Genomic DNA, 22,604 nt, shown 5'->3' on the forward strand with positions numbered 1-22,604 from the left:
CCGTCGGCGGTCCTCTGTGCGGCCGTCGGCGGTCCTCTGTGCGGCCGTCGCGGTCCTCTGTGCGGCCGTCGGCGGTCCTCTGTGCGGCCGTCGGCGGTCCTCTGTGCGGCCGTCGGCCGGCGGTCCTCTGTGCGGCCGTCGGCGGTCCTCTGTGCGGCCGTCGGCGGTCCTCTGTCTGCGGCCGTCGGCGGTCCTCTGTGCGGCCGTCGGCGGTCCTCTGTGCGGCCGTCGGCGGTCCTCTGTGCGGCCGGCCGGCGGTCCTCTGTGCGGCCCTCGGTCCTCTGTGCGGCCGTCGGCGGTCCTCTGTGCGGCCGTCGACGGTCCTCTGTGCGGCCGTCGACGGTCCTCTGTGCGGCCGTCGACGGTCCTCTGTGCGGCCGTCGACGGTCCTCTGTGCGGCCGTCGACGGTCCTCTGTGCGGCCGTCGACGGTCCTCTGTGCGGCCGTCGACGGTCCTCTGTGTTGTCGACTTTACTCTGTTGTTCCTGTTTGCTATTGTTCATGCTATTGATAGCCGTGTGTGTGAGATGAAGCCAGCATTCTTACCGTAACTGTCTCGTCGGTTGGGTACATGGCGTCCCTATTAGAGTGATGCAGTGATCTATCCTGTAGTGCTGTTGCAGAGGAGAGCCAAAACTCCACTGCAGCCCCCTTTCCCTCTCACCGACTAACTCTGAGGAACGCTACATAGGTACTGCTGCAATAGGGAAGGACAGCCAGCTACACAAACACACACAGACCAATACACTTTCATAGAAAAAAAGAGCATGCCATCTGAGCTCAATGTCTCTCAGTCTGGCACAACAGACTCTCTGTCTCTCCTCTCCCTGTCTGGCACAACACTCTCTCCTCTCCCTGTCTGGCTAACACTCTCTCCTCTCCCTGTCTGGCTAACACTCTCTCCTCTCCCTGTCTGGCTAACACTCTCTCCTCTCTCTGGCTGGCTAACAGTCTCTCCTCTCTCTGGCTGGCTAACAGTCTCTCCTCTCTCTGGCTGGCTAACAGTCTCTCCTCTCTCTGGCTGGCTAACAGTCTCTCCTCTCTCTGGCTGGCTAACAGTCTCTCCTCTCTCTGGCTGGCTAACAGTCTCTCCTCTCTCTGGCTGGCTAACAGTCTCTCCTCTCCCTGTCTGGCTAACAGTCTCTCCTCTCCCTGTCTGGCTAACAGTCTCTCCTCTCCCTGTCTGGCTAACAGTCTCTCCTCTCCCTGTCTGGCTAACAGTCTCTCCTCTCCCTGTCTGGCTAACAGTCTCTCCTCTCCCTGTCTGGCTAACAGTCTCTCCTCTCCCTGTCTGGCTAACAGTCTCTCCTCTCCCTGTCTGGCACAACAGTCTCTCCTCTCCCTGACACCCGTCACTCCCCTCCATGCCAGTCACCCCCCCATGGCCGTCCACACCTGTCCCCCTCCCCCTTCTCCACTTCCACACCTGTCAGCTCCCCACTATGCTAAGCCCAGCCTTCTCCACTATGCTAAGCCCCTGAGCCCAGCCTTCTCCACTATGCTAAGCCCCTGAGCCCAGCCTTCTCCACTATGCTAAGCCCCTGAGCCCAGCCTTCTCCACTATGCTAAGCCCCTGAGCCCAGCCTTCTCCACTATGCTAAGCCCCTGAGCCCAGCCTTCTCCACTATGCTAAGCCCCTGAGCCCAGCCTTCTCCACTATGCTAAGCCCCTGAGCCCAGCCTTCTCCACTATGCTAAGCCCCTGAGCCCAGCCTTCTCCACTATGCTAAGCCCCTGAGCCCAGCCTTCTCCACTATGCTAAGCCCCTGAGCCCAGCCTTCTCCACTATGCTAAGCCCCTGAGCCCAGCCTTCTCCACTATGCTAAGCCCCTGAGCCCAGCCTTCTCCACTATGCTAAGCCCCCCAGCCTTCTCACTATGCTAAGCCCCTGAGCCCAGCCTTCTCCACTATGCTAAGCCCCTGAGCCCAGCCTTCTCCACTATGCTGAGCCCCTGAGCCAAGCCTTCTCCACTATGCTAAGCCCCTGAGCCCAGCCTTCTCCACTATGCTAAGCCCCTGAGCCCAGCCTTCTCCACTATGCTAAGCCCCTGAGCCCAGCCTTCTCCACTATGCTAAGCCCAGCCTTTGGTCACTTACATAAATGTGTGTGAGTGAGAGTGAGAGAGAGAGGGCACAACACAGTAGTGGGCAGAGTGCCAGAGTCTCTCCCAAGAAAACAGAACATGCCACAGAGGAGAGGACGGCAGAGGAGAGGACGGCAGAGGAGAGGAGAGGACAGCAGAGGAGAGGAAAGGACAGCAGAGGAGAGGAAAGGACAGCAGAGGAGAGGACGGCAGACGAGAAGAAAAGGACAGCAGACGAGAAGAAAGGACAGCAGACGAGAAGAAAGGACAGCAGAGGAGAGGACAGCAGATGAGAAGAAAAGGACAGCAGAGGAGAGGACAGCAGACGAGAAGAAAAGGACAGCAGAGGAGAGGACGGCAGACGAGAAGAAAAGGACAGCAGACGAGAAGAAAGGACAGCAGAGGAGAGGACGGCAGACAAGAAGAAAAGGACAGCAGAGGAGAGGACAGGACGGAAGAAGGAGAGGACGGCAGGAGAAAAGGACAGCAGAGGAGAGGGAGGACAGCAGAGGACAGCAGAGGAGAGAGAAAAGGACTGCAGAGGAAAGGACAGCAGAGGAGAGGACAGCAGAGGAGAGGACAGCAGATGAGAAGAACAGGACAGCAGAGGAGAGGACAGCAGAGGAGAGGACAGCAGAGGAGAGGACAGCAGAGGAGAGGACAGCAGAGGAGAGGACAGCAGAGGAGAAGAACAGGACAGCAGAGGAGAGGACAGCAGAGGAGAGGACAGCAGAGGAGAAGAACAGGACAGCAGAGGAGAGGACAGCAGAGGAGAAGAACAGGACAGCAGAGGAGAGGACAGCAGAGGAGAGGACAGCAGAGGAGAGGACAGCAGAGGAGAAGAACAGGACAGCAGAGGAGAGGACAGCAGAGGAGAGGACAGCAGAGGAGAAGAACAGGACAGCAGAGGAGAGGACAGCAGAGGAGAGGACAGCAGACGAGAAGAAAAGGACAGCAGAGGAGAGGACAGCAGAGGAGAGGACAGCAGAGGAGAAGAACAGGACAGCAGAGGAGAGGACAGCAGACGAGAGGACAGCAGACGAGAGGACAGCAGACGAGAAGAGAGGACGGCAGAGGAGAGAGGACGGCAGAGGAGAGGACAGCAGACGAGAAGAAAGGACGGCAGACGAGAAGAAAGGACAGCAGAGGAGAGGACAGCAGAGGAGAGGACAGCAGAGGAGAGGAAAGGACAGCCGACGAGAGGACAGCAGAGGAAAGGAAAGGACGGCAGGAGAGGACAGCAGAGGAAAGGAAAGGACGGCAGGCGAGAGGAAAGGACAGCAGACGAGAGGAAAGGACAGCAGAGGAGAAGACAGCAGAGGACAGCAGAGGAGAGGACAGCAGAGGACAGCAGAGGAGAGGACAGCAGAGGAGAGGAAAGGACAGCAGAGGAGAGGAAAGGACAGCAGAGGAGAACATAAAGTTCCTACAGACTGACATTCAACATGACTCACTACTACAGTAGTGCACTGTAGTACTAAGCAGTGCAGGGGTTGTACTGTATTTATCAAGCATCTCAGAGTAAGACTGCTGATCTAGGATCAGTTCTCCTTTTTAGATCATACTGAATAAGATTACATGGACAGGGGGGAACTAATGGCCCTATCACAGAGGGAAAGGACACCTGGCAACCAAGACTGCAGAGTCATTCCAGCATTAGGCTACATCCCAGGCCAAAACAGAACCCGGTCCCTGTCCCCACTGTGTGTCCCCTTTAGAAAGCCTATACGGCCCCCTGCCCTCATGTCACATAATAAGCCTATTAAAAAAGAGAATGAGCAACATGACTGCAGCTGGCCAATCTCTAGCACACATCTCTGGCTCCCTCAGAGGGGTTCAGTGTGTGTGTGTGTGTGTGTGTGTGTGCTACACAGGCAGAGAGAGTTGATTTAAATGTTTATTACAGCTGCCTGCCAGGAGAGATAGAGGAGAGAGATGGGAGATAAACTAGAGCGAGTGAGGAAGAGGAGGAAGGAGAGATAGAGGAGAGAGATGGGAGATAAACTAGAGAGAGTGAGGAAGAGGAGAGGAGGAAGAGTGAGGGAGAGATAGAGAGAGATGGGAGATAAACTAGAGCGAGTGAGGAAGAGGAGGAAGGAGAGATAGAGGAGAGAGATGGGAGATAAACTAGAGAGAGTGAGGAAGAGGAGAGGAGGAAGAGTGAGGGAGAGATAGAGAGAGATGGGAGATAAACTAGAGCGAGTGAGGGAGGAGGAAGGAGAGATAGAGGAGAGAGATGGGAGATAAACTAGAGCGAGTGAGGAAGAGGAGGAAGGAGAGATAGAGGAGAGAGATGGGAGATAAACTAGAGAGAGTGAGGAAGAGGAGAGCAGGAAGAGTGGGGGAGAGAGAGAGAGATGGGAGATAAATTAGAGAGCGTGATGAGGGAAGAGTGAGGAGAGATAGAGGAGAGAGATGGGAGAGAGATGGGAGAAACTAGAGAGCGTGATGAAGAGGAGGAAGAGTGAGGAAGATATAGAGGAGAGATGGGAGATAAACCAGAGAGAGGGAAGGGCTCGTTGATTGTTCTGATTAGACTACAAATACTCTCCTTAGTGCTTCTTTGAGAGGAAAAAAGTGAGGGAGAGGAGAAAGAGAGAGGGAAGAAGAGGGAGAGGAAGAAGAGAGGAGAAAGAGAGGAAGAGAGGTTGTCTTTCTGCTGACTCACTGCCTTGGTTAGAATAACACATAGAAGGGCTGAGCAGGTTGAAAGTGGATAGAGAACAGAGGGATGGAGGGAACAATATGCCTAACAAGCATCTAGGGGACTGCCTGTGTTTCCATGATAAGATACAATACCGTAAGCACATTTCTCTAAGAACATTAGTTAAAACAATGCACTCTATACATTACCCTAAGCAAGCTAATTTCATGACCTAGAATGATCTGCAAGTCATGTTGAATCAGTTTCATTCAAAATCAGCTAATGTTGATAAAATGCTTTGTTTGCTACAGGAAACAGAAATATGGATTGAGCTACAGTTCTGCAGCATGCTTACTAAGGTTGCAATACTCCACTAACATTCCCAGAATGCCCAGGTTTTAGGGCAAAATATGTGAATCCTCCAACCAGGATTTTTTGGAAACCCCGGGAATTATGGGAAATACACCTGAATTTCACAACCATATTCAACTCATAAATCTTTATAGATTATTATACTGCATTCTCAAAGTCCTTCCCAACTGTTACAGAGAACCAATAGCCTTCAAACAAACTACAAAAAAATGAAATCGATAATGGGCACTGATGCAGCAAATGAACAGAGGCAAGGAGACCTTGAGAACCTGTTTAGAGGAGCTGGCTGGTGGGAAAATAGCATTCTGCAAGGATAAAATATACAATATATTATAATGACCTTTTAGATATCAACAAACGTACACTAAAGTCTGAGTCCGCGTCGGCAATATGGATTGAGGACAGCAGGGTCTCCCAGTGATGAGCTCAACACAGGTTTGTCAGAATCTTGACTCCAGGTCGCTATTTGATGATGAATATGGAGAGATTTCCTGAATACAACAGTGAGGAAATCTAAGAAAAGTTGGAGCCGGGCTAAGCTCCTCAAATAGTGTTTAGAGCCCCCCCTGTTATCCACTGAAGTCGGATACATGAGAAAGAGAAAGAGAGAGAGAGAGAGAGTAGAAAGAGAGAGTAGAAAGAGAGAGAGGAGAAAGAAAGAAAGGAGAAAGAGAGACACAGTACATCTCAAACCTATTCCTTATAAAGTACACTACTTTAGACCAGATCTCTATAGGCCCTGGTTAAAGTAGTGCACTAGATAGAGGATAGGGTGCCATTTTAGAAAGTGGAGGCAAACTAGGTCACAGTTTCTCCTCAAATACAGCTGATAAGAGAAGTATACCAATGTTGGGAGGTCAGACAGATGTACACAGACCAGGCTAGGGGGAAACAAACAGAACTGCAGTGAAACTAGTACAGTCAGGCAGTCACTCAATGTCAAACAGCTACAGCCTCTGAAGCTCCGACACACACACACACACACACACACACACACACACACACACACACCCCTGAGACGGTCGGAGTGCAGCGCCAACACAGCGCTGATCTACAGCATTAACAACAAGTGGTTCAAGAGTTTAAATCACAAACAACCTGATTGTTTATAATGCATGATTTGCCTCTGTGTACTTTTTATACTTTTTTTTCTTTCTCCATATCCCCGGATTCCTACCGCAAACTAAACCTTTTTATCTGGATCTTCACAACTAGCTAAACGCAATCCCATGAGACTACTCCTGGCTTGCATTTCCATCCCGGAGCAAGCACCAATTAGCCTGAAGCTAGCCCGGGTAGGCTACCACCGAAGCCCACACCGTGGCCTGCTACCTAGAGCAACTTGGAACCCTACTAATCCATGACTGGTCTATCGACGTCGCTTCACGAAGAGGCAAAAACAGACTTACCTCCATCGCGACGGCCCTTCTGCTAACTTGCTAACCCGGTCTGCTAACTGCTAAATTGCTTGCCCCGGTCTGCTAAATGAGTGGTTGGGCTGGCTGGGGACACGGCAATTCAGACAGTTAGCAGGCCGATGCTAACAAGCAGACTAAATAACTTTTTTGCCCGCTTTGAGGACAATACAGTGACACTGTCACTGCCTGCAACGTAAAAATGCGGTCTCTCCTTCACTGCAGCCGAGGTGAGTAAAACATTTAAACGTGTTAACCCTCGCAAGGCTGCAGGCCCAGATGGCATCCCCAGCCGTGCCCTCAGAGCATGCGCAGACCAGCTGGCTGGTGTGTTTACGGACATATTCAATCAATCCCTATATCAGTCTGCTGTTCCCACATGCTTCAAGAGGGCCACCATTGTTCCTGTTCCCAAGAAAGCTAAGGTAACTGAGCTAAACGACTACCGCCCCGTAGCACTCACTTCCGTCATCATGAAGTGCTTTGAGAGACTAGTCAAGGACCATATCACCTCCACCCTACCTGACACCCTAGACCCACTCCAATTTGCTTACCGCTCAAATAGGTCCACAGACGATGCAATCTCAACCACACTGCACACTGCCCTAACCCATCTGGACAAGAGGAATACCTATGTGAGAATGCTGTTCATCGACTACAGCTCGGCATTCAACACCATAGTACCCTCCAAGCTCGTCATCAAGCTCGAGACCTTGGGTCTCGACCCCGCCCTGTGCAACTGGGTACTGGACTTCCTGACGGGCCGCCCCCAGGTGGTGAGGGTAGGTAACAACATCTCCTCCCCGCTGATCCTCAACACTGGGGCCCCACAAGGGTGCGTTCTGAGCCCTCTCCTGTACTCCCTGTTCACCCACGACTGCGTGGCCACGCACGCCTCCAACTCAATCATCAAGTTTGCGGACGACACAACAGTGGTAGGCTTGATTACCAACAACGACGAGACGGCCTACAGGGAGGAGGTGAGGGCCCTCGGAGTGTGGTGTCAGGAAAATAACCTCACACTCAACGTCAACAAAACTAAGGAGATGATTGTGGACTTCAGGAAACAGCAGAGGGAACACCCCCCTATCCACATCGATGGAACAGTATTGGAGAGAGTAGCAAGTTTTAAGTTCCTCGGCATACACATCACAGACAAACTGAATTGGTCCACTCACACAGACAGCATCGTGAAGAAGGCGCAGCAGCGCCTCTTCAACCTCAGGAGGCTGAAGAAATTCGGCTTGTCACCAAAAGCACTCACAAACTTCTACAGATGCACAATCGAGAGCATCCTGGCGGGCTGTATCACCGCCTGGTACGGCAACTGCTCCGCCCTCAACCGTAAGGCTCTCCAGAGGGTAGTGAGGTCTGCACAACGCATCACCGGGGGCAAACTACCTGCCCTCCAGGACACCTACACCACCCGATGTTACAGGAAGGCCATAAAGATCATCAAGGACATCAACCACCCGAGCCACTGCCTGTTCACCCCGCTATCATCCAGAAGGCGAGGTCAGTACAGGTGCATCAAAGCTGGGACCGAGAGACTGAAAAACAGCTTCTATCTCAAGGCCATCAGACTGTTAAACAGCCACCACTAACATTGAGTGGCTGCTGCCAACACACTGACACTGACTCAACTCCAGCCACTTTAATAATGGGAATTGAATGGGAAATGATGCAAATATATCACTAGCCACTTTAAACAATGCTACCTTATATAATGTTACTTACCCTACATTATTCATCTCATATGCATACGTATATACTGTACTCTATATCATCGACTGCATCCTTATGTAATACATGTATCACTAGCCACTTTAACTATGCCACTTTGTTTACATACTCATCTCATATGTATATACTGTACTCGATACCATCTACTGTATCTTGCCTATGCTGCTCTGTACCATCACTCATTCATATATCCTTATGTACATATTCTTTATCCCCTTACACTGTGTAAAAGACAGTAGTTTAGGAATTGTTAGTTAGATTACTTGTTGGTTATTACTGCATTGTCGGAACTAGAAGCACAAGCATTTCGCTACACTCGCATTAACATCTGCTAACCATGTGTATGTGACAAATAAATTTGATTTGATTTGAAGCGAGAGAGCGAGAGAGCGCGAGAGAGAGCGAGAGAGAGAGCGAGAGAGAGAGCGAGAGAGAGAGCGAGAGAGAGAAACAAAGTGAGTGATTGACTGAGGATAGATTAGAGCTGGGCTCTTGGCTTGCTGTCTTGCTCTTGGCTTGCTGCCTACACATCCAGAACTGGCTGGACTTTGTTGACCTTTATCTTGGGCAGTATTTCAATGGCCACTTAAAGGCTTTAGGAACTCTTCTCTGGAGATGACAAACATGTTGTTTTCTTTCAAACGACATTCCTTCCTGTTAAAAAGTCTCCTACTGACTCAGCATTAAGTCCTTATTAAAAAAAGTTCAATATGCAAAAATCACACCTCCATTTCCTGGTTGCTAAAATTCTAAATCGGTCGCCTAATTTTAGTTTGTGTGACAAATCAAGCAGTCACTGAGTAGAGAATCATTGTACCATCTAAACCGCTGTGAAATATAATTTGCATAAGCAAAAATATTGTATTTTCAGCTGTTTGAATATGGTGTACAACAGAAAGTAAAATACAGAAACAAACCTTAATGACAAATAGAACTGATCGACCTCTTCTTAGACATGCTTAAATGAGAATGACAGATCTAGAAATAACATTTCTATGTTTATTTGGTTGTCACCAAAAAGTTACATATGGCAGCATTAAGTCCGTGTTTGTTTTGCTCGTCTCTGAAAAAAACAGACACTTTGAAATTCTTGTATTTTTTAATTTATTTTATTTGGGTGTAATTTTTATTTTATTTTAAAATGTTTTTTAAAAATTTAATTTATGTATTTATTTTTATTATGCATGTTTCTCTCATTCATTTTTGAAGATCCCAACTGAATAGCAGCCTATACACCCAGATAGTGGTTTTGTTGAGGAGATCCATCTATGAACTGAGCAGACCTGTATCCCCACCCACACAGCCCCTATTGCCCATTCACACAGTGGCCCAGTACTGCACCAATGTGACCCAGTTTCTATTCACTCACTGGCCCCTTTGTTCCAATGTAAACACTCCAATAAAGATCCAATAGAGCCAGCCGGGTGGCATGGCAACACAAGCCCCAGCAGCCAGGCCCGCCCTAGTGGCACCCTGATCCCTTTATAGTGCACTACTTTTGACCAGGGCCCATAGTAGTGCACTTTGTAGGACACAGTTCTATTTGGGACACAACACATCTAATAGAGCCGGGTGGCATGAGAACAGAGGCCATACCAGCCACTAGGGTAAGCGTTCCCATTGACCCCATTTCCATTATTGGATTCAAGTAAAAATACAAATAAATACAAATGAAGTGCTGTTTAATGTTTCAACCAATTCATGTGGTTGTTATATCCATAACAGTTTTTATTCTAAGCCAATCAAATGTTTTATTATTAAATGATTGACAGTTGTGTGTAAGTTCCTACTAGTGGTCAATTTCAAAGCTGCAAAAAAAAACAACATTGGGTGTTGAGGCGACCCTCGGATAAACACATTTAAAATATGTTTTATACCTGCTAAAATAGGCGATGATACTTCATGTAAAATGAAGAGATTGATGTGCTGATGAATGCCAATGATAGCATATTTCAATGGCCTTCATTACCATTAAAATCATCTGGCTCTTCATGCTAGCAGTTGGGGCTGCATTAATCAGCCACACAGTAGCAACATAACCTGGTTAACTACAACAAGAGAACAGATTTCAGGCATTTGCAGCTTAAATTTTTAAATGCATTTTGTCTTATTTTACTGTTAAATGAGCCTTGCATTGTTATACATAGATGTCATTTTGAAAAATTGACATTTATCTCAGCTGGGCTTAAAGGTGCATTATGCAAAAACATGTTTTTTAATTTTTTAATCGCGCATTCACTTTCTGGTTGATAAAACTGTAATAGTTCTCCTAATTTCATTTTACATGACAAAAACAAGCAATGTACTGTATAGTGTAGAGAATCAGTGTACCATCTAAACTGCTGTGAAATATCTGTAACTACATTTAATAAAAAATAATTCTGGTGTTTGAAGCTGGTGTATAGAACCGAAAGACAACACAAAAAACAAAACTTAAGAACGGGAAACATAGTAATAGCACCCTTAGAACAGATATACTGCTTCTTAGACTGGCTTTCAATGGAAATAACAGATCCATAACTCATATTTCTATGTGAATTTGGTCAGGTCACGCAGGGGTAAATACTGCAGCTTAAAAGGGGTACAGTAGCACGCTCCTGCTACACAGAATGTACATGACAATAAATAGATATTACTCAATATGATCAATACTAACTTTGCATAATATTGTATTCTACAGGGTATATTTATACCCCAAAACCATTTGTTTTCTAAATATTTTACGAGTAGAGTTTTCTATTCTGTCTTTTTCACCATAAATCACCATTGTTAGGGCTCCCGCATGGCGCAGTGGTCTAAGGCACTGCATCTCAGTGCAAGAGGCGTCACTACAGTCCCTGGATCAAATCAAGGCTGTATCACATCTGGCCTTGATTGGAAGTCCTATAGGGCGGCGCACAATTGACCCAGCGTAGTCCAGGTTTGGCCAGGGCAGGCCGTCATTGTAAATGAGAATTTGTTCTTAACCTTTATTTATCTAGGCAAGTCAGTTAAGTAAGTTCCTACGAAGCCCCACTATGCTCCTATTAAGCCCTAATCAGCCAGCCACTACACCCAGGCCCTAGTCAGCCAGCCACTACACCCAGGCCCTAGTCAGCCAGCCACTACACCCAGGCCCTAGTCAGCCAGCCACTACACCCAGGCCCTAGTCAGCCAGCCACTACACCCAGGCCCTAGTCAGCCAGCCACTACACCCAGGCCCTAGTCAGCCAGCCACTACACCCAGGCCCTAGTCAGCCAGCCACTACACCCAGGCCCTAGTCAGCCAGCCACTACACCCAGGCCCTAGTCAGCCAGCCACTACACCCAGGCCCTAGTCAGCCAGCCACTACACCCAGGCCCTAGTCAGCCAGCCACTACACCCAGGCCCTAGTCAGCCAGCCACTACACCCAGGCCCTAGTCAGCCAGCCACTACACCCAGGCCCTAGTCAGCCAGCCACTACACCCAGGCCCTAGTCAGCCAGCCACTACACCCAGGCCCTAGTCAGCCAGCCACTACACCCAGGCCCTAGTCAGCCAGCCACTACACCCAGACCCTAATCAGCCAGCCACTACACCCAGGCCCTAATCAGCCAGCCAGACCTTAACAGAGAGAGAGATGGAGAAATCTTAACTGAGAGAGATGGAGAGACCTTAACTGGGAGAGAGATGGAGAGACCTTAACAGAGAGGGAGATGGAGAGACCTTAACAGAGAGGGAGATGGAGAGACCTTAACAGAGAGAGAGATGGAGAGACCTTAACTGAGAGAGATGGAGAGACCTTAACTGAGAGAGATGGAGAGACCTTAACAGAGAGAGAGATGGAGAGACCTTAACAGAGAGAGAGATGGAGAGACCTTAACAGAGAGAGAGATGGAGAGACCTTAACAGAGAAGAGATGGAGAGACCTTAACAGAGAGGGAGATGGAGAGACCTTAACAGAGAGGGAGATGGAGAGACCTTAACAGAGAGGGAGATGGAGAGACCTTAACAGAGAGGGAGATGGAGAGACCTTAACAGAGAGGAGATGGAGAGACCTTAACAGAGAGGGAGATGGAGAGACCTTAACAGAGAGGGAGATGGAGAGACCTTAACAGAGAGGGAGATGGAGAGACCTTAACAGAGAGGGAGATGGAGAGACCTTAACAGAGAGGGAGATGGAGAGACCTTAACAGAGAGGGAGATGGAGAGACCTTAACAGAGAGGGAGATGGAGAGACCTTAACAGAGAGGGAGATGGAGAGACCTTAACTGAGAGAGAGATGGAGAGACCTTAACTGAGAGAGATGGAGAGACCTTAACTGAGAGGGAGATGGAGAGACCTTTACTGAGAGAGAGATGGAGAGACCTTAACTGAGAGAGAGATGGAGAGACCTTAACAGAGAGGGAGATGGAGAGACCTTAACAGAGAGGGAGATGGAGAGACCTTTACTGAGAGAGAGATGGAGAGACCTTAACAGAGAGAGATGGAGTGACCTTAACAGAGAGAGAGATCTTACCTGCAAGTGTTCACTAGAACCGCTGCTCAGCTCATCTCCAGACTCTGAGTCGTTGCGTCTCTCCGACCCCTCCGAGTCACAGTGCCCCGGAGGCATGTCCACATCCAGGGGCGCCCTGCGGAGCTCAGGGGAGGTTGCACGGGCACGGGGCAGCGTGTTACATCCCCGTCCAGGAGCGTGAGGGTGGGTGTTTTGGAGGACATCTACCAAGGCCCTGTCGTAGTCAGTGGGGCTACCAGGGTCTCTACCAGGGTTCTGGTTGGCATCCCTGTCCCTGTGCTGCCTCGGAGGGGTGAGGGCTGCCCCCGACGAGGAGGAGGGAGAAGGTGAGGAGGGAGAGGGCCGACTGAAACTGGTCACATTCAGGCTCTCGTTAGATCTGTCCATCTCCAGGACGATGGGTTTGACCCGCGCAGGGTTCCCCCCGCTCCCCCCACGGTGATGCCCCAGGTGCAGGGGCTTGGGAGGCGGCATGAGGGCCTTGCGGACCTCCCTGACGTACTGCGCTGGGACATAGAACGCCTTGGCCCCCTCCTCCTTCTTGACCTGCCACCAGTCCCCGTTGGTCTTTTTCACCAACATGTAACACTCTCCCTGGTGGATGGAGACCTGACGCTCCTTGGACTTGTAATTGTAGTCATACTCCACCTCGATGTACACCTGGCCCGGGGCGATGGACGGCTCACACCCCCGCCCATCCCGCTCTGCTGCCATCACGCTGAAAACGTTGGCTGGTGCTGGAGCTCACCTCTGCAGGGACACAGGCTGGCTCTGCATGGCCCACCGTACTACTGAAGAGAAGAGAGAAAAGGCCTAGTTTATCATAACATTAGTTTATATACACACAAGGGTTGCAAAAGTCCCGTAAAAGATTCCTGGAATCAGGAGAGAATTAGCAAGAAATACGGAATCCTTCAACTCCAAGATTTCTGTGCTTGTGTAGTTTAGACACTCACAATATAGAATGGAGGGATGGGACGAGAGAGCATAGACTGACTGGCAATCCCACTCCCCACATCTATGTACACTGTAAACACTAAGAGTTGTACTCCCAGCCTAGGAAGCAGCCTGGAACAGGTAGATAAGATTACAGGAACACACACAGTCAAGAGAAAAGACTGAAGACAAGGCTGACTGGGTAAACCTATCCACAAGGCTGGGTTTAGGCTGGGTTTAGATAACATTAAAGGGAGTGAGCGTGACTAATACGACTCACGTGTTCCTCTTTCCGCCACTCACACACGGACTCTCAATCTGACGGACTGGCCCCAGACCTGCAGCTCTGACTGACTGGCCCCAGACCTGCAGCTCTGACTGACTGGCCCCAGACCTGCAGCTCTGACGGACTGGCCCCAGACCTGCAGCTCTGACTGACTGGCCCCAGACCTGCAGCTCTGACTGACTGGCCCCAGACCTGCAGCTCTGACTGACTGGCCCCAGACCTGCAGCTCTGACTGACTGGCCCCAGACCTGCAGCACAGTGCCATTCGTTGTTCTGATTACTCAACCCACACATACTTCCCTCATGATGCCACACATACCTGAGACTAGGGACAAAAAATGAGCTCAGTCATGTGCAGCTTGTTGCACAATCTGACCTTTGATGAGCAGCTCCACCTAAGAGAGACATTCATTAGCCTGGAATCCAAAATGAATTGCTCCATTTCACTTTTGACATTCCCACAATTGGTCCAGAGAAGAAGTTGACAGTCAGTACAAGTATTTGAGCTTGTCACAATCCAACCCAAAACCCTGTGCAGGCTCAGTGATAATGTTTAATGTCCTGATGTTATGCCGATAGGCTAAACCGTGCTCCAGAAGGGGAAGTTTGTGATTTGCCCTGCCCGAGGCCCTTGCTGATTTGCTCCGCCCGAGGCCCTTGCTGATTTGCCGAGCCTCAAAGTTAGGCCATGTTTCATGTACAGTACTTGGATAAATCCTGCCGTCCAACTTTACACAGGCAAGTTAAGACAGTGATCATCACACAAACATGGTGTCAGTGCTCTCAAATGTCCCCCATTTCTGTCCACCAAACCATCCTTTTCAAAAACATTGGTTTTGAGTAGCCTAGTTATTGTGGACTTAAGAAAGAAAACCACAGCGAGCCAAACTGCTTTGAGTATTTTTACCCTGTCTCCGCTGAGCCAGCCAACACCCAGCTCGAGGCCCCTGAGACTGGTCTAAAAACGACTCAGAAAGGGGTACGAGTTATGTGGCCTTGTGGTTAGTGTCCACCCTGAGATTGGAAGGTTGGGGGGTTTTGATCCCCGGCCGAGTCGTACCAAAGAGTATGGCGCTGGCAACGCCAAAGATGTCCAGGGGGGGTGTACTTGTTCATCAAGCTGCCGTACGCTACAGAAACAGGCTCAGACAAGCCGTACTGAAAAGGGTCCTAAAGCAGAACGCTCATTAACAAACCAACAAAGTCCACCGCCTGCTCTCTTCATAGGGGTGACTGTGGGATAGGCAAGTCCAACCTTGAGGTGGCTCAGTGTGCACTGTGCTGACAACTTTGGATTTATTCTCATCCTTTCTTTAACTTGCCTAGTTAAATAAAGGTTCAATAATTATTTATTTTTTTAAAGCAGAGCAGTATGAAGATAACACCCTCAGAATGTATTACCACTGAAGACTCAGGTGGATCACACATCACACGCTACGGAAGAACAAGAAGCCAGAGAGAGGATCCAAATAAACAACAACACGGTGTCTCATGGGTAATTTATATTCAAACCCAATAACCCACTGTGGTAAACAAACAGATGGTGGTTTTATGAATCACAATTTGTCAGGCCTAGGTTGCATCTCAAACAGCACCCTATTTCGTAGTGCACTATATCGGAAACTAGTTGCCATTTCAGATAAAATGTGTTCTCAATCAACATCTGTCTACACAGTCTGCAATAGGCTATTATAGCAGTATCTCTCCAGCCATTCCTAGTTTGTCCCAAATGGCACCCCTTACCCTTTCTAACAAACTACTTTTGACCAGAACCTTTACGGGCTTCAAAAGGAAATGGGATGCCATTTGTCTGCAGTCACTCCCAGTAGATGTTTAGATCATTACCTTAAAACACACACCGTGAGACTGTGTGATTAACTAACTCCCCTAATAGGAATACCTCAGCCAGAACACCCATATTACCACAACCACACTCTCCACGGCTACTAATCCCAACAAACATCATGGTTTACCGAATGATAAATCACAGCTGAGCAGAGCCACTGGCCAGCATATTCATTCTATAGTATTGGACACTGAATAGGGGCCAGATGTGACGACTGTGGATGCATCCTAAAATGGAAACCTATTCCCTATTTCAGTGTTCTACTTTTGACCAGAGCTGTGTGGTCCCTGGTCAAAAGCAGTGCACTATATAGGGTATGGGTGACATTTAGGCCAGAGACTTGGTCTGATTGATTTCCTGACAGACAGACAGACAGTTTCGGCAGGCGAGAATGACAGGGAGATGCAGCCGTTCTCAGTCTGTCCAGACTAAACCTTATTTTGAGGAGATATGGAGGGTGGCCAAGACAAGACGCCAGTCTCTTCTAGCGACCTTGCTTCCCAGAGGTTTTTCAGGCGTCTCTGGCACATGAAGAGAGCAGCACTGACAGGATGTGTGCCTCCTCGCCTGCGGTGGTTGCAGACAGACTAAGGTATTGGGTACTGATTTGCAAGGTGTTAGGTTAGGTCCTGTGTGGCTCAGTTGGTAGAGCATGACGCTTGAAACGCCAAGGATTGTGGGTTTGATTTCCACCGGGGGCTACCCATACTGATAATGTATACACGCATGACTAAGTCGCTTTGGATAAAAGTGTCAGCTAAAAATGGCATATTATATTGTAAAAATCTCAGAACTCGTGGCAAGAAAAAGTATGTGAACCCTTTGAAATTACCTGGATTTCTACATAGAATTGGTAATCAAATTTGATTGAATCATCATCTAAGTCACAACTCTAAAACAAACAGTGTGCTTAAACTAAATAACACTTATTATTGTATTTTTCTTGTCTATATTGAACACATCATTTAAACATTCACAGTGTAGGTTGGTAAAAGTATGTGAACCCCGAGGCTAATGACTTCTCCAAAAGCTAATTGGAGTCAGGAGTCAGCTAACCTGGAGACCAATCAATGAGACGAGATTGGAGATGTCGGTTAGAGCTGCCTAGCCCTGTATAAAACACTCACAAAATGTGAGTTTAGTATTCACAAGAAGCATTGCCTGATGTGAACCATGCCTCGAACAAAAGAGATCTCAGAAGACCCAAGATTAAGAATTGCAATAAAGCTGGAAAGAGTTACAAACATATATCTAAAAGCCTTGATGTTCATCAGTCCACAGTAAGAGAAAATGTCTGTAAATGGAGAAAGATCAGCACTGTTGCTACTCTCTCTAGGAGTGGCCATCCTGGAAAGATGACTGCAAGAGCACAGAGCAGAATGCTCAATGAGGTTAAGAAGAATCCTAGAGTGTCAGCTAAAGACTTACAGAAACCTCTGGAACATGCTAACATTTCTGTTCACGAGTCTACGATACATAAGACACTAAACAAGACTGGTGTTCGTTCATGGGAGGACACCACGGAAAGGAGGGGAGGACACTCAGTGCTACTGGGAAAATATTATGTGGACAGATTAAACTAAAGTTGAGTTGTTTGGAGGGAACACAACACTATGTGTGGAGAAAAAAAGGCACAGCACACCAACATCAAAACCTCATCACAACTGTAAAGTATGGTGGATGAGCATCATGTTTGGGGCTGCTTTGCTGTCTCAGGGCCTGGACCGCTTGCTATCATTGACAGAAATCTATTCTAAAGATTATCAAGACATTTTGCAGGAGAATGTAAGGCTATCTGTCGACCAATTGAAGCTCAACAGAAGTTGGGTGATGCAACAGGACAACGACCCATTAGACAGAAGTAAATCAACAGCAACAAAACAGAAGACAACACACTTTCTGGAGTGGCCCAGTCAGAGTCCCGGCCTTCTGGAGTGGCCCAGTCAGAGTCCCGGCCTTCTGGAGTGGCCCAGTCAGAGTCCCGGCCTTCTGGAGTGGCCCAGTCAGAGTCCCGGCCTTCTGGAGTGGCCCAGTCAGAGTCCCGGCCTTCTGGAGTGGCCCAGTCAGAGTCCCGGCCTTCTGGAGTGGCCCAGTCAGAGTCCCGGCCTTCTGGAGTGGCCCAGTCAGAGTCCCGGCCTTCTGGAGTGGCCCAGTCAGAGTCCCGGCCTTCTGGAGTGGCCCAGTCAGAGTCCCGGCCTTCTGGAGTGGCCCAGTCAGAGTCCCGGCCTTCTGGAGTGGCCCAGTCAGAGTCCCGGCCTTCTGGAGTGGCCCAGTCAGAGTCCCGGCCTTCTGGAGTGGCCCAGTCAGAGTCCCGGCCTTCTGGAGTGGCCCAGTCAGAGTCCCGGCCTTCTGGAGTGGCCCAGTCAGAGTCCCGGCCTTCTGGAGTGGCCCAGTCAGAGTCCCGGCCTTCTGGAGTGGCCCAGTCAGAGTCCGTTGTGCAGGTCTGATCCGCAACGACAGAAAACATTCCTCCTGACCGTTGTGCAGGTCTGATCCGCAACTACAGAAAACGCTTGGTTGAGTTTATTGCTGCCAAAGGAGTCGACTAGTTATTAAATCCAAGGGTTCACATACTTTCCCCTCCCTGCTCTGTTAAAATGTTTACACGGTGTGTTCAATAAAGACATGATAACGTATAGTTGTTTGTGTGTTATTAGTTTAAGCCGACTGTGTCCGTCTATTGTTGTGACCTAGATGAAGATCAGATCAAATTTTATGACCAATTTATGCAGAAATCTGGGTATTTCCAAAGGGTTCAGGTACTCTGTGTTGCCACTGTATGCATAGGCCTATCGGACGAAGTCCATGCACTGCTATCGACTGACAACCTGACTGAGCCTGGGTAGCACCGTGTGGACTGGAAATAGAACCAGTTTGCTACTAGTTGATTAGACCTATATCTAGACGGCACTGTCCCAGATAAACACCCCTAGAAATGTAGGGAAGCACTCTTTTCACACCCCTTCCATACCAAAGTGACTTTTTCATAGCTGGTTTGGAGAATTTATACTGCAGATTAGGAGAATTAAAGTAGCAGGTTAGGAGACTCAGATTAAGGTTAAGAAAAGGGTTAAGGTTAGCAAAAATGCTTTCCTAACCTGCTATGAAGATCACTTCTTATCAAAGTGGAGGGAACAGAGCATGTCCCTAGCAGCATCCGTTAAAAGGACAGTTGTTTCATTTGGGCAATTAAAAACGTTTTTCTACAAACCCAGTCAGATTCATTTATGGATATGATTTGTATGTCTCTGCGTGCAGCTTGAAGGAAGACGAAGGCAGTTTCTGGAGCCATTGTCTACAGGAACAACTACCACACATTAACACGGCTTTGATCCGCATCGGTCTGCCTGCAGAGAGCCAAAAGACACAGCATTGACTTTTAAATGCCACTTGAATTCTGTGACAATAAGGGGATGGGATTTACAGTGGAGGTGCTTTAGGGCGGGCGGGCCCTATGTTCCTCCAGGAACAAAGAGGATTACGTATAATGAGGTATGTGGTGGGACTTGGAGGGAAGGGCAGTTTCAATGGTACTGAATACAAACAAGGGTCACAGAGAGAATAGCTAGAGGACATAAGTCAGGCCAAGTTAGGAATGCTGGGACACCGTGGTAGCATCCCACATAGCAACCTATATAGTGCACTACGTTTGACCAGGACCCATAGCAACCTATTCCCTATGTAGTGCACTACGTTTGACCAGGACCCATAGCACCCTATTCCCTATGTTGTGCACTAAGTTTGCCCAGGACCCATAGCAACCTATTCCCTATGTAGTGCACTACGTTTAACCAGGACCCATAGCACCCTATTCACTATGTAGTGCACTACTTTTGACCAGAACCCATAGCACTACTTTTGACTAGAACCCATAGCACCCTATTCACTATTTAACCAGGACCCATAGCACCCTATTCACTATGTAGTGCACTACTTTTGCACCCTATTCCCTATGTAGTGCACTACTTTTGACCAGAACCCATAGCACCCTATTCCCTATGTAGTGCACTACTTTTGACCAGGACCCATAGCACCCTATTCCCGATGTCGTGCACTACTTTTGACCAGGACCATGTCTCTTCATCTAATAATCAATGCCAGACACCGTGGTAATGACTGATGCACTGTTGGTGTCTGCATTACCACATGTTTGTATGTTCACCCCCCACTTCATTGAAATCACACTTCAGTTATTATAAAACATTACTTTCCATGTTTGAAACGATCGGTTATAAAGGCCTGAAGACTGTAATTGAAATAAAACCAGAGAGGAGGTGAACTTTAGGCTACTTGGTGAATTTAAGGCATGAATGAAAAGACATTGCGAGACGCAGATTACCAAAACATATGAGCATCTTTCGTCTGCCTCCCTCTCTCCGGCTAATAATGGAGGTCTGTGTGTATCCTAGCGTATTCATGGTACCGATGTCTTAGGGACAGTTCTGCAAGCACAGAATATCCTTCTCTTCATTTTGCCTCATGACAGTTGGCTATCGGTAGCATGTATCGATTACGCTTTCCAGACATAATGGAATGTGGCCCGTTAAACGCACCTCGACTACAGCATGTCTGTCTGTCTGTTAGGGTAGGCTACATTGCAGTTTTTAAAATGCCAAACCTTCTCCGGTCGTATGAACGGACATTTTACTTGTCTGTAGCTTCTGAATTCCATCACTAGGCAACCAGAACTGTCAATCAAATAATCTCAAGCTGCTGTGCGCAACCTGCTTGCCTGCGCACAGACCACCCTCTCCTAAAAAAGTACTTTCAAGTTTGTTAAATACTGTAAATTGAAAGAAAAAAAACAACAATACATCAATCAGCTAAGTTTATTGTTATTTGGGGAAAAAAAATACAGAACACTTTACAGAATTCTACTGAATGAAAGGGTACCGACCTGATGGCAGTATGCTTTGTGCCAAAGAACAGCCCTAAACATGTCCTATATTGGCCATATAGCACACCCCCTAGTGCATTATTGCTTAAATATACACTGAGTATCAGTGGTGGAAAAAGTATCCAATTGTCAGACTTGAGTAGAAGTAAAGATACCTTAAGAAGATGGCTCAAGTAAAAGTGAGTCACCCAGTAAAATACTACTTGAGCAAAAGCCTAAAAGTATTTGGTTTAGTATCAAAAGAAAATGTAATTGATAAAATATACTTAAGTATGAAAAGAAAAAGTATAATAATTTCAAATTGGTTATATATCAAGCAAACGGCACCATATTGTTTTGGGGGGGGGGGGGGGGGGGTTCCGGTCATCCCTACTGCCAGACCAGAGGCAGTATGTATGACCAGGGATGTTCTCTTGATAAGTGTGTGAATTTGACTCTTTTCCTGCCCTGCTAAGCATTGAAAATATAACAGGTACTTTTGGGTGTCAGGGAAAATGAGCCTGTGGATGTCTGAGGTTATGCTGCAACATCCAATGGATGCTAAATGACCTGGTCATGCTAAAGAAACTAAATCCTTCTCTCGCCGGGGAAGGATGGGCTGAGTCTGGTTCTTCTGAAGGTTCCTTCCTCCCTGGGCCTGACTGCTGCCATTACATATAAATCAATATCAGATGGAATGTAGAAAGAGAAGCCCAGAGAAATGATCAAACCATAAACCAGGGATCATCAACTAGACACAGGCGCGGCCCAATTTATTTCTAGAGCGGATGATCAGGGGGCCAGAACATAATTTCAAATCATTTGTAGATTGCAAATTGACCGGAAGAAGCCCAAACAGATATAATATTTGACTAAAGTAATAATTTCAAACCTTGCTTACATTGGTATATGAACACATCTCTCTGTATTATGCATGGGAACACTTTGGAGGCAGGACAACATGCAGTGCCTCAGAAAGTATTCCCACACCTTGTGTTGCTGTGTTACGGCCTGAATTTAAAATGGATTACAATTAGATTCTGTCATCACTGACCTACCCACAATACCCCATAATGTCAATGTGGAATTATGTTTTTACACATTTTTACAAGTTACTCAAAAATGAAAAGCTGAAATGTCGAGTCAATAAGTATTCAACCCCTTTGTTATGGCTAAATACATTCAGGAGTAACAACTTGCTAAACAAGTCACATAATAGGCTGCATCGACTCACACTGTGTGCAATAATAGTCTTTAACATGATTTTTGAATGACTACCTCACATCTGTACCCCAAACATACAATTAACTGTCAGGTTAGGTCCCTCAGTAAATTTAAAAACCCATTCTACCACACACCAGGGAGTTTTACCACTGCCTCACAAAGGGGATCTTGTAGATGGGCTTTAAAAAAAGCAGATATTGAGTATCCCTTTGAGCCTGGTGAAGTTATTCATTACACTGGATGGTGTATCAATACACCCACATCAACAACACTGTAGGCTATCCACAATACTAACCTAATTGACAGAGTGACAGAGTGCTGAAGGCCCCAAAAGGTGACACTTTGTTTTATGTTGCACTGAAACGTGCAAAAAAAATCCCTGCTAGGGGGAGATGCAGGTTAACTAATTAAATGTTATTTTTTTATTTTACCTTTATTTAACTAGGCAAGTCAGTTAAGAACAAATTCTTATTTTCAATGACGGCCTAGGAACAGTGGGTTAACTGCATGTTCAGGGGCAGAAAGAGCAGAAAGACAGATTTGTACCTTGTCAGCTCGGGGATTTGAACTTGCATCCTTCTGGTGCCGCCTCAAATAACAAAGAATGTGATCTCCATGATCAGTCTCTGTGTGTAAAATTAAAAGTGGTTAATGTGAACCTAACTCACAGCTAAAACATGTAAAGAAAGCAGTTATTTGTT

General features: G+C 47.6%; 1 protein-coding gene across 11 annotated transcripts in view; it reads right to left on the reverse strand.

Moving 5' to 3' along the window:
• LOC135509736 (rho GTPase-activating protein 12-like) overlaps positions 1 to 22,604 on the reverse strand; it is a 128,409-nt gene that overhangs the window by 101,760 nt on the left and 4,045 nt on the right. For 10 of the 11 annotated variants that reach the window (XM_064930640.1, XM_064930677.1, XM_064930658.1 and 7 more), the window contains exon 2: positions 12,736 to 13,526. In XM_064930640.1, coding sequence (XP_064786712.1) covers positions 12,736 to 13,449 — 714 coding nt within the window. In that variant the 5' untranslated portion in view covers positions 13,450 to 13,526. The remainder of the gene's footprint in view (positions 1 to 12,735; positions 13,527 to 22,604) is intronic. The other variant, XM_064930649.1, reaches the window with a different exon arrangement.

Source organism: Oncorhynchus masou, chromosome 3 (genome assembly GCF_036934945.1).
Source record: "Oncorhynchus masou masou isolate Uvic2021 chromosome 3, UVic_Omas_1.1, whole genome shotgun sequence".
NCBI classification, from domain to species: domain Eukaryota; kingdom Metazoa; phylum Chordata; class Actinopteri; order Salmoniformes; family Salmonidae; genus Oncorhynchus; species Oncorhynchus masou.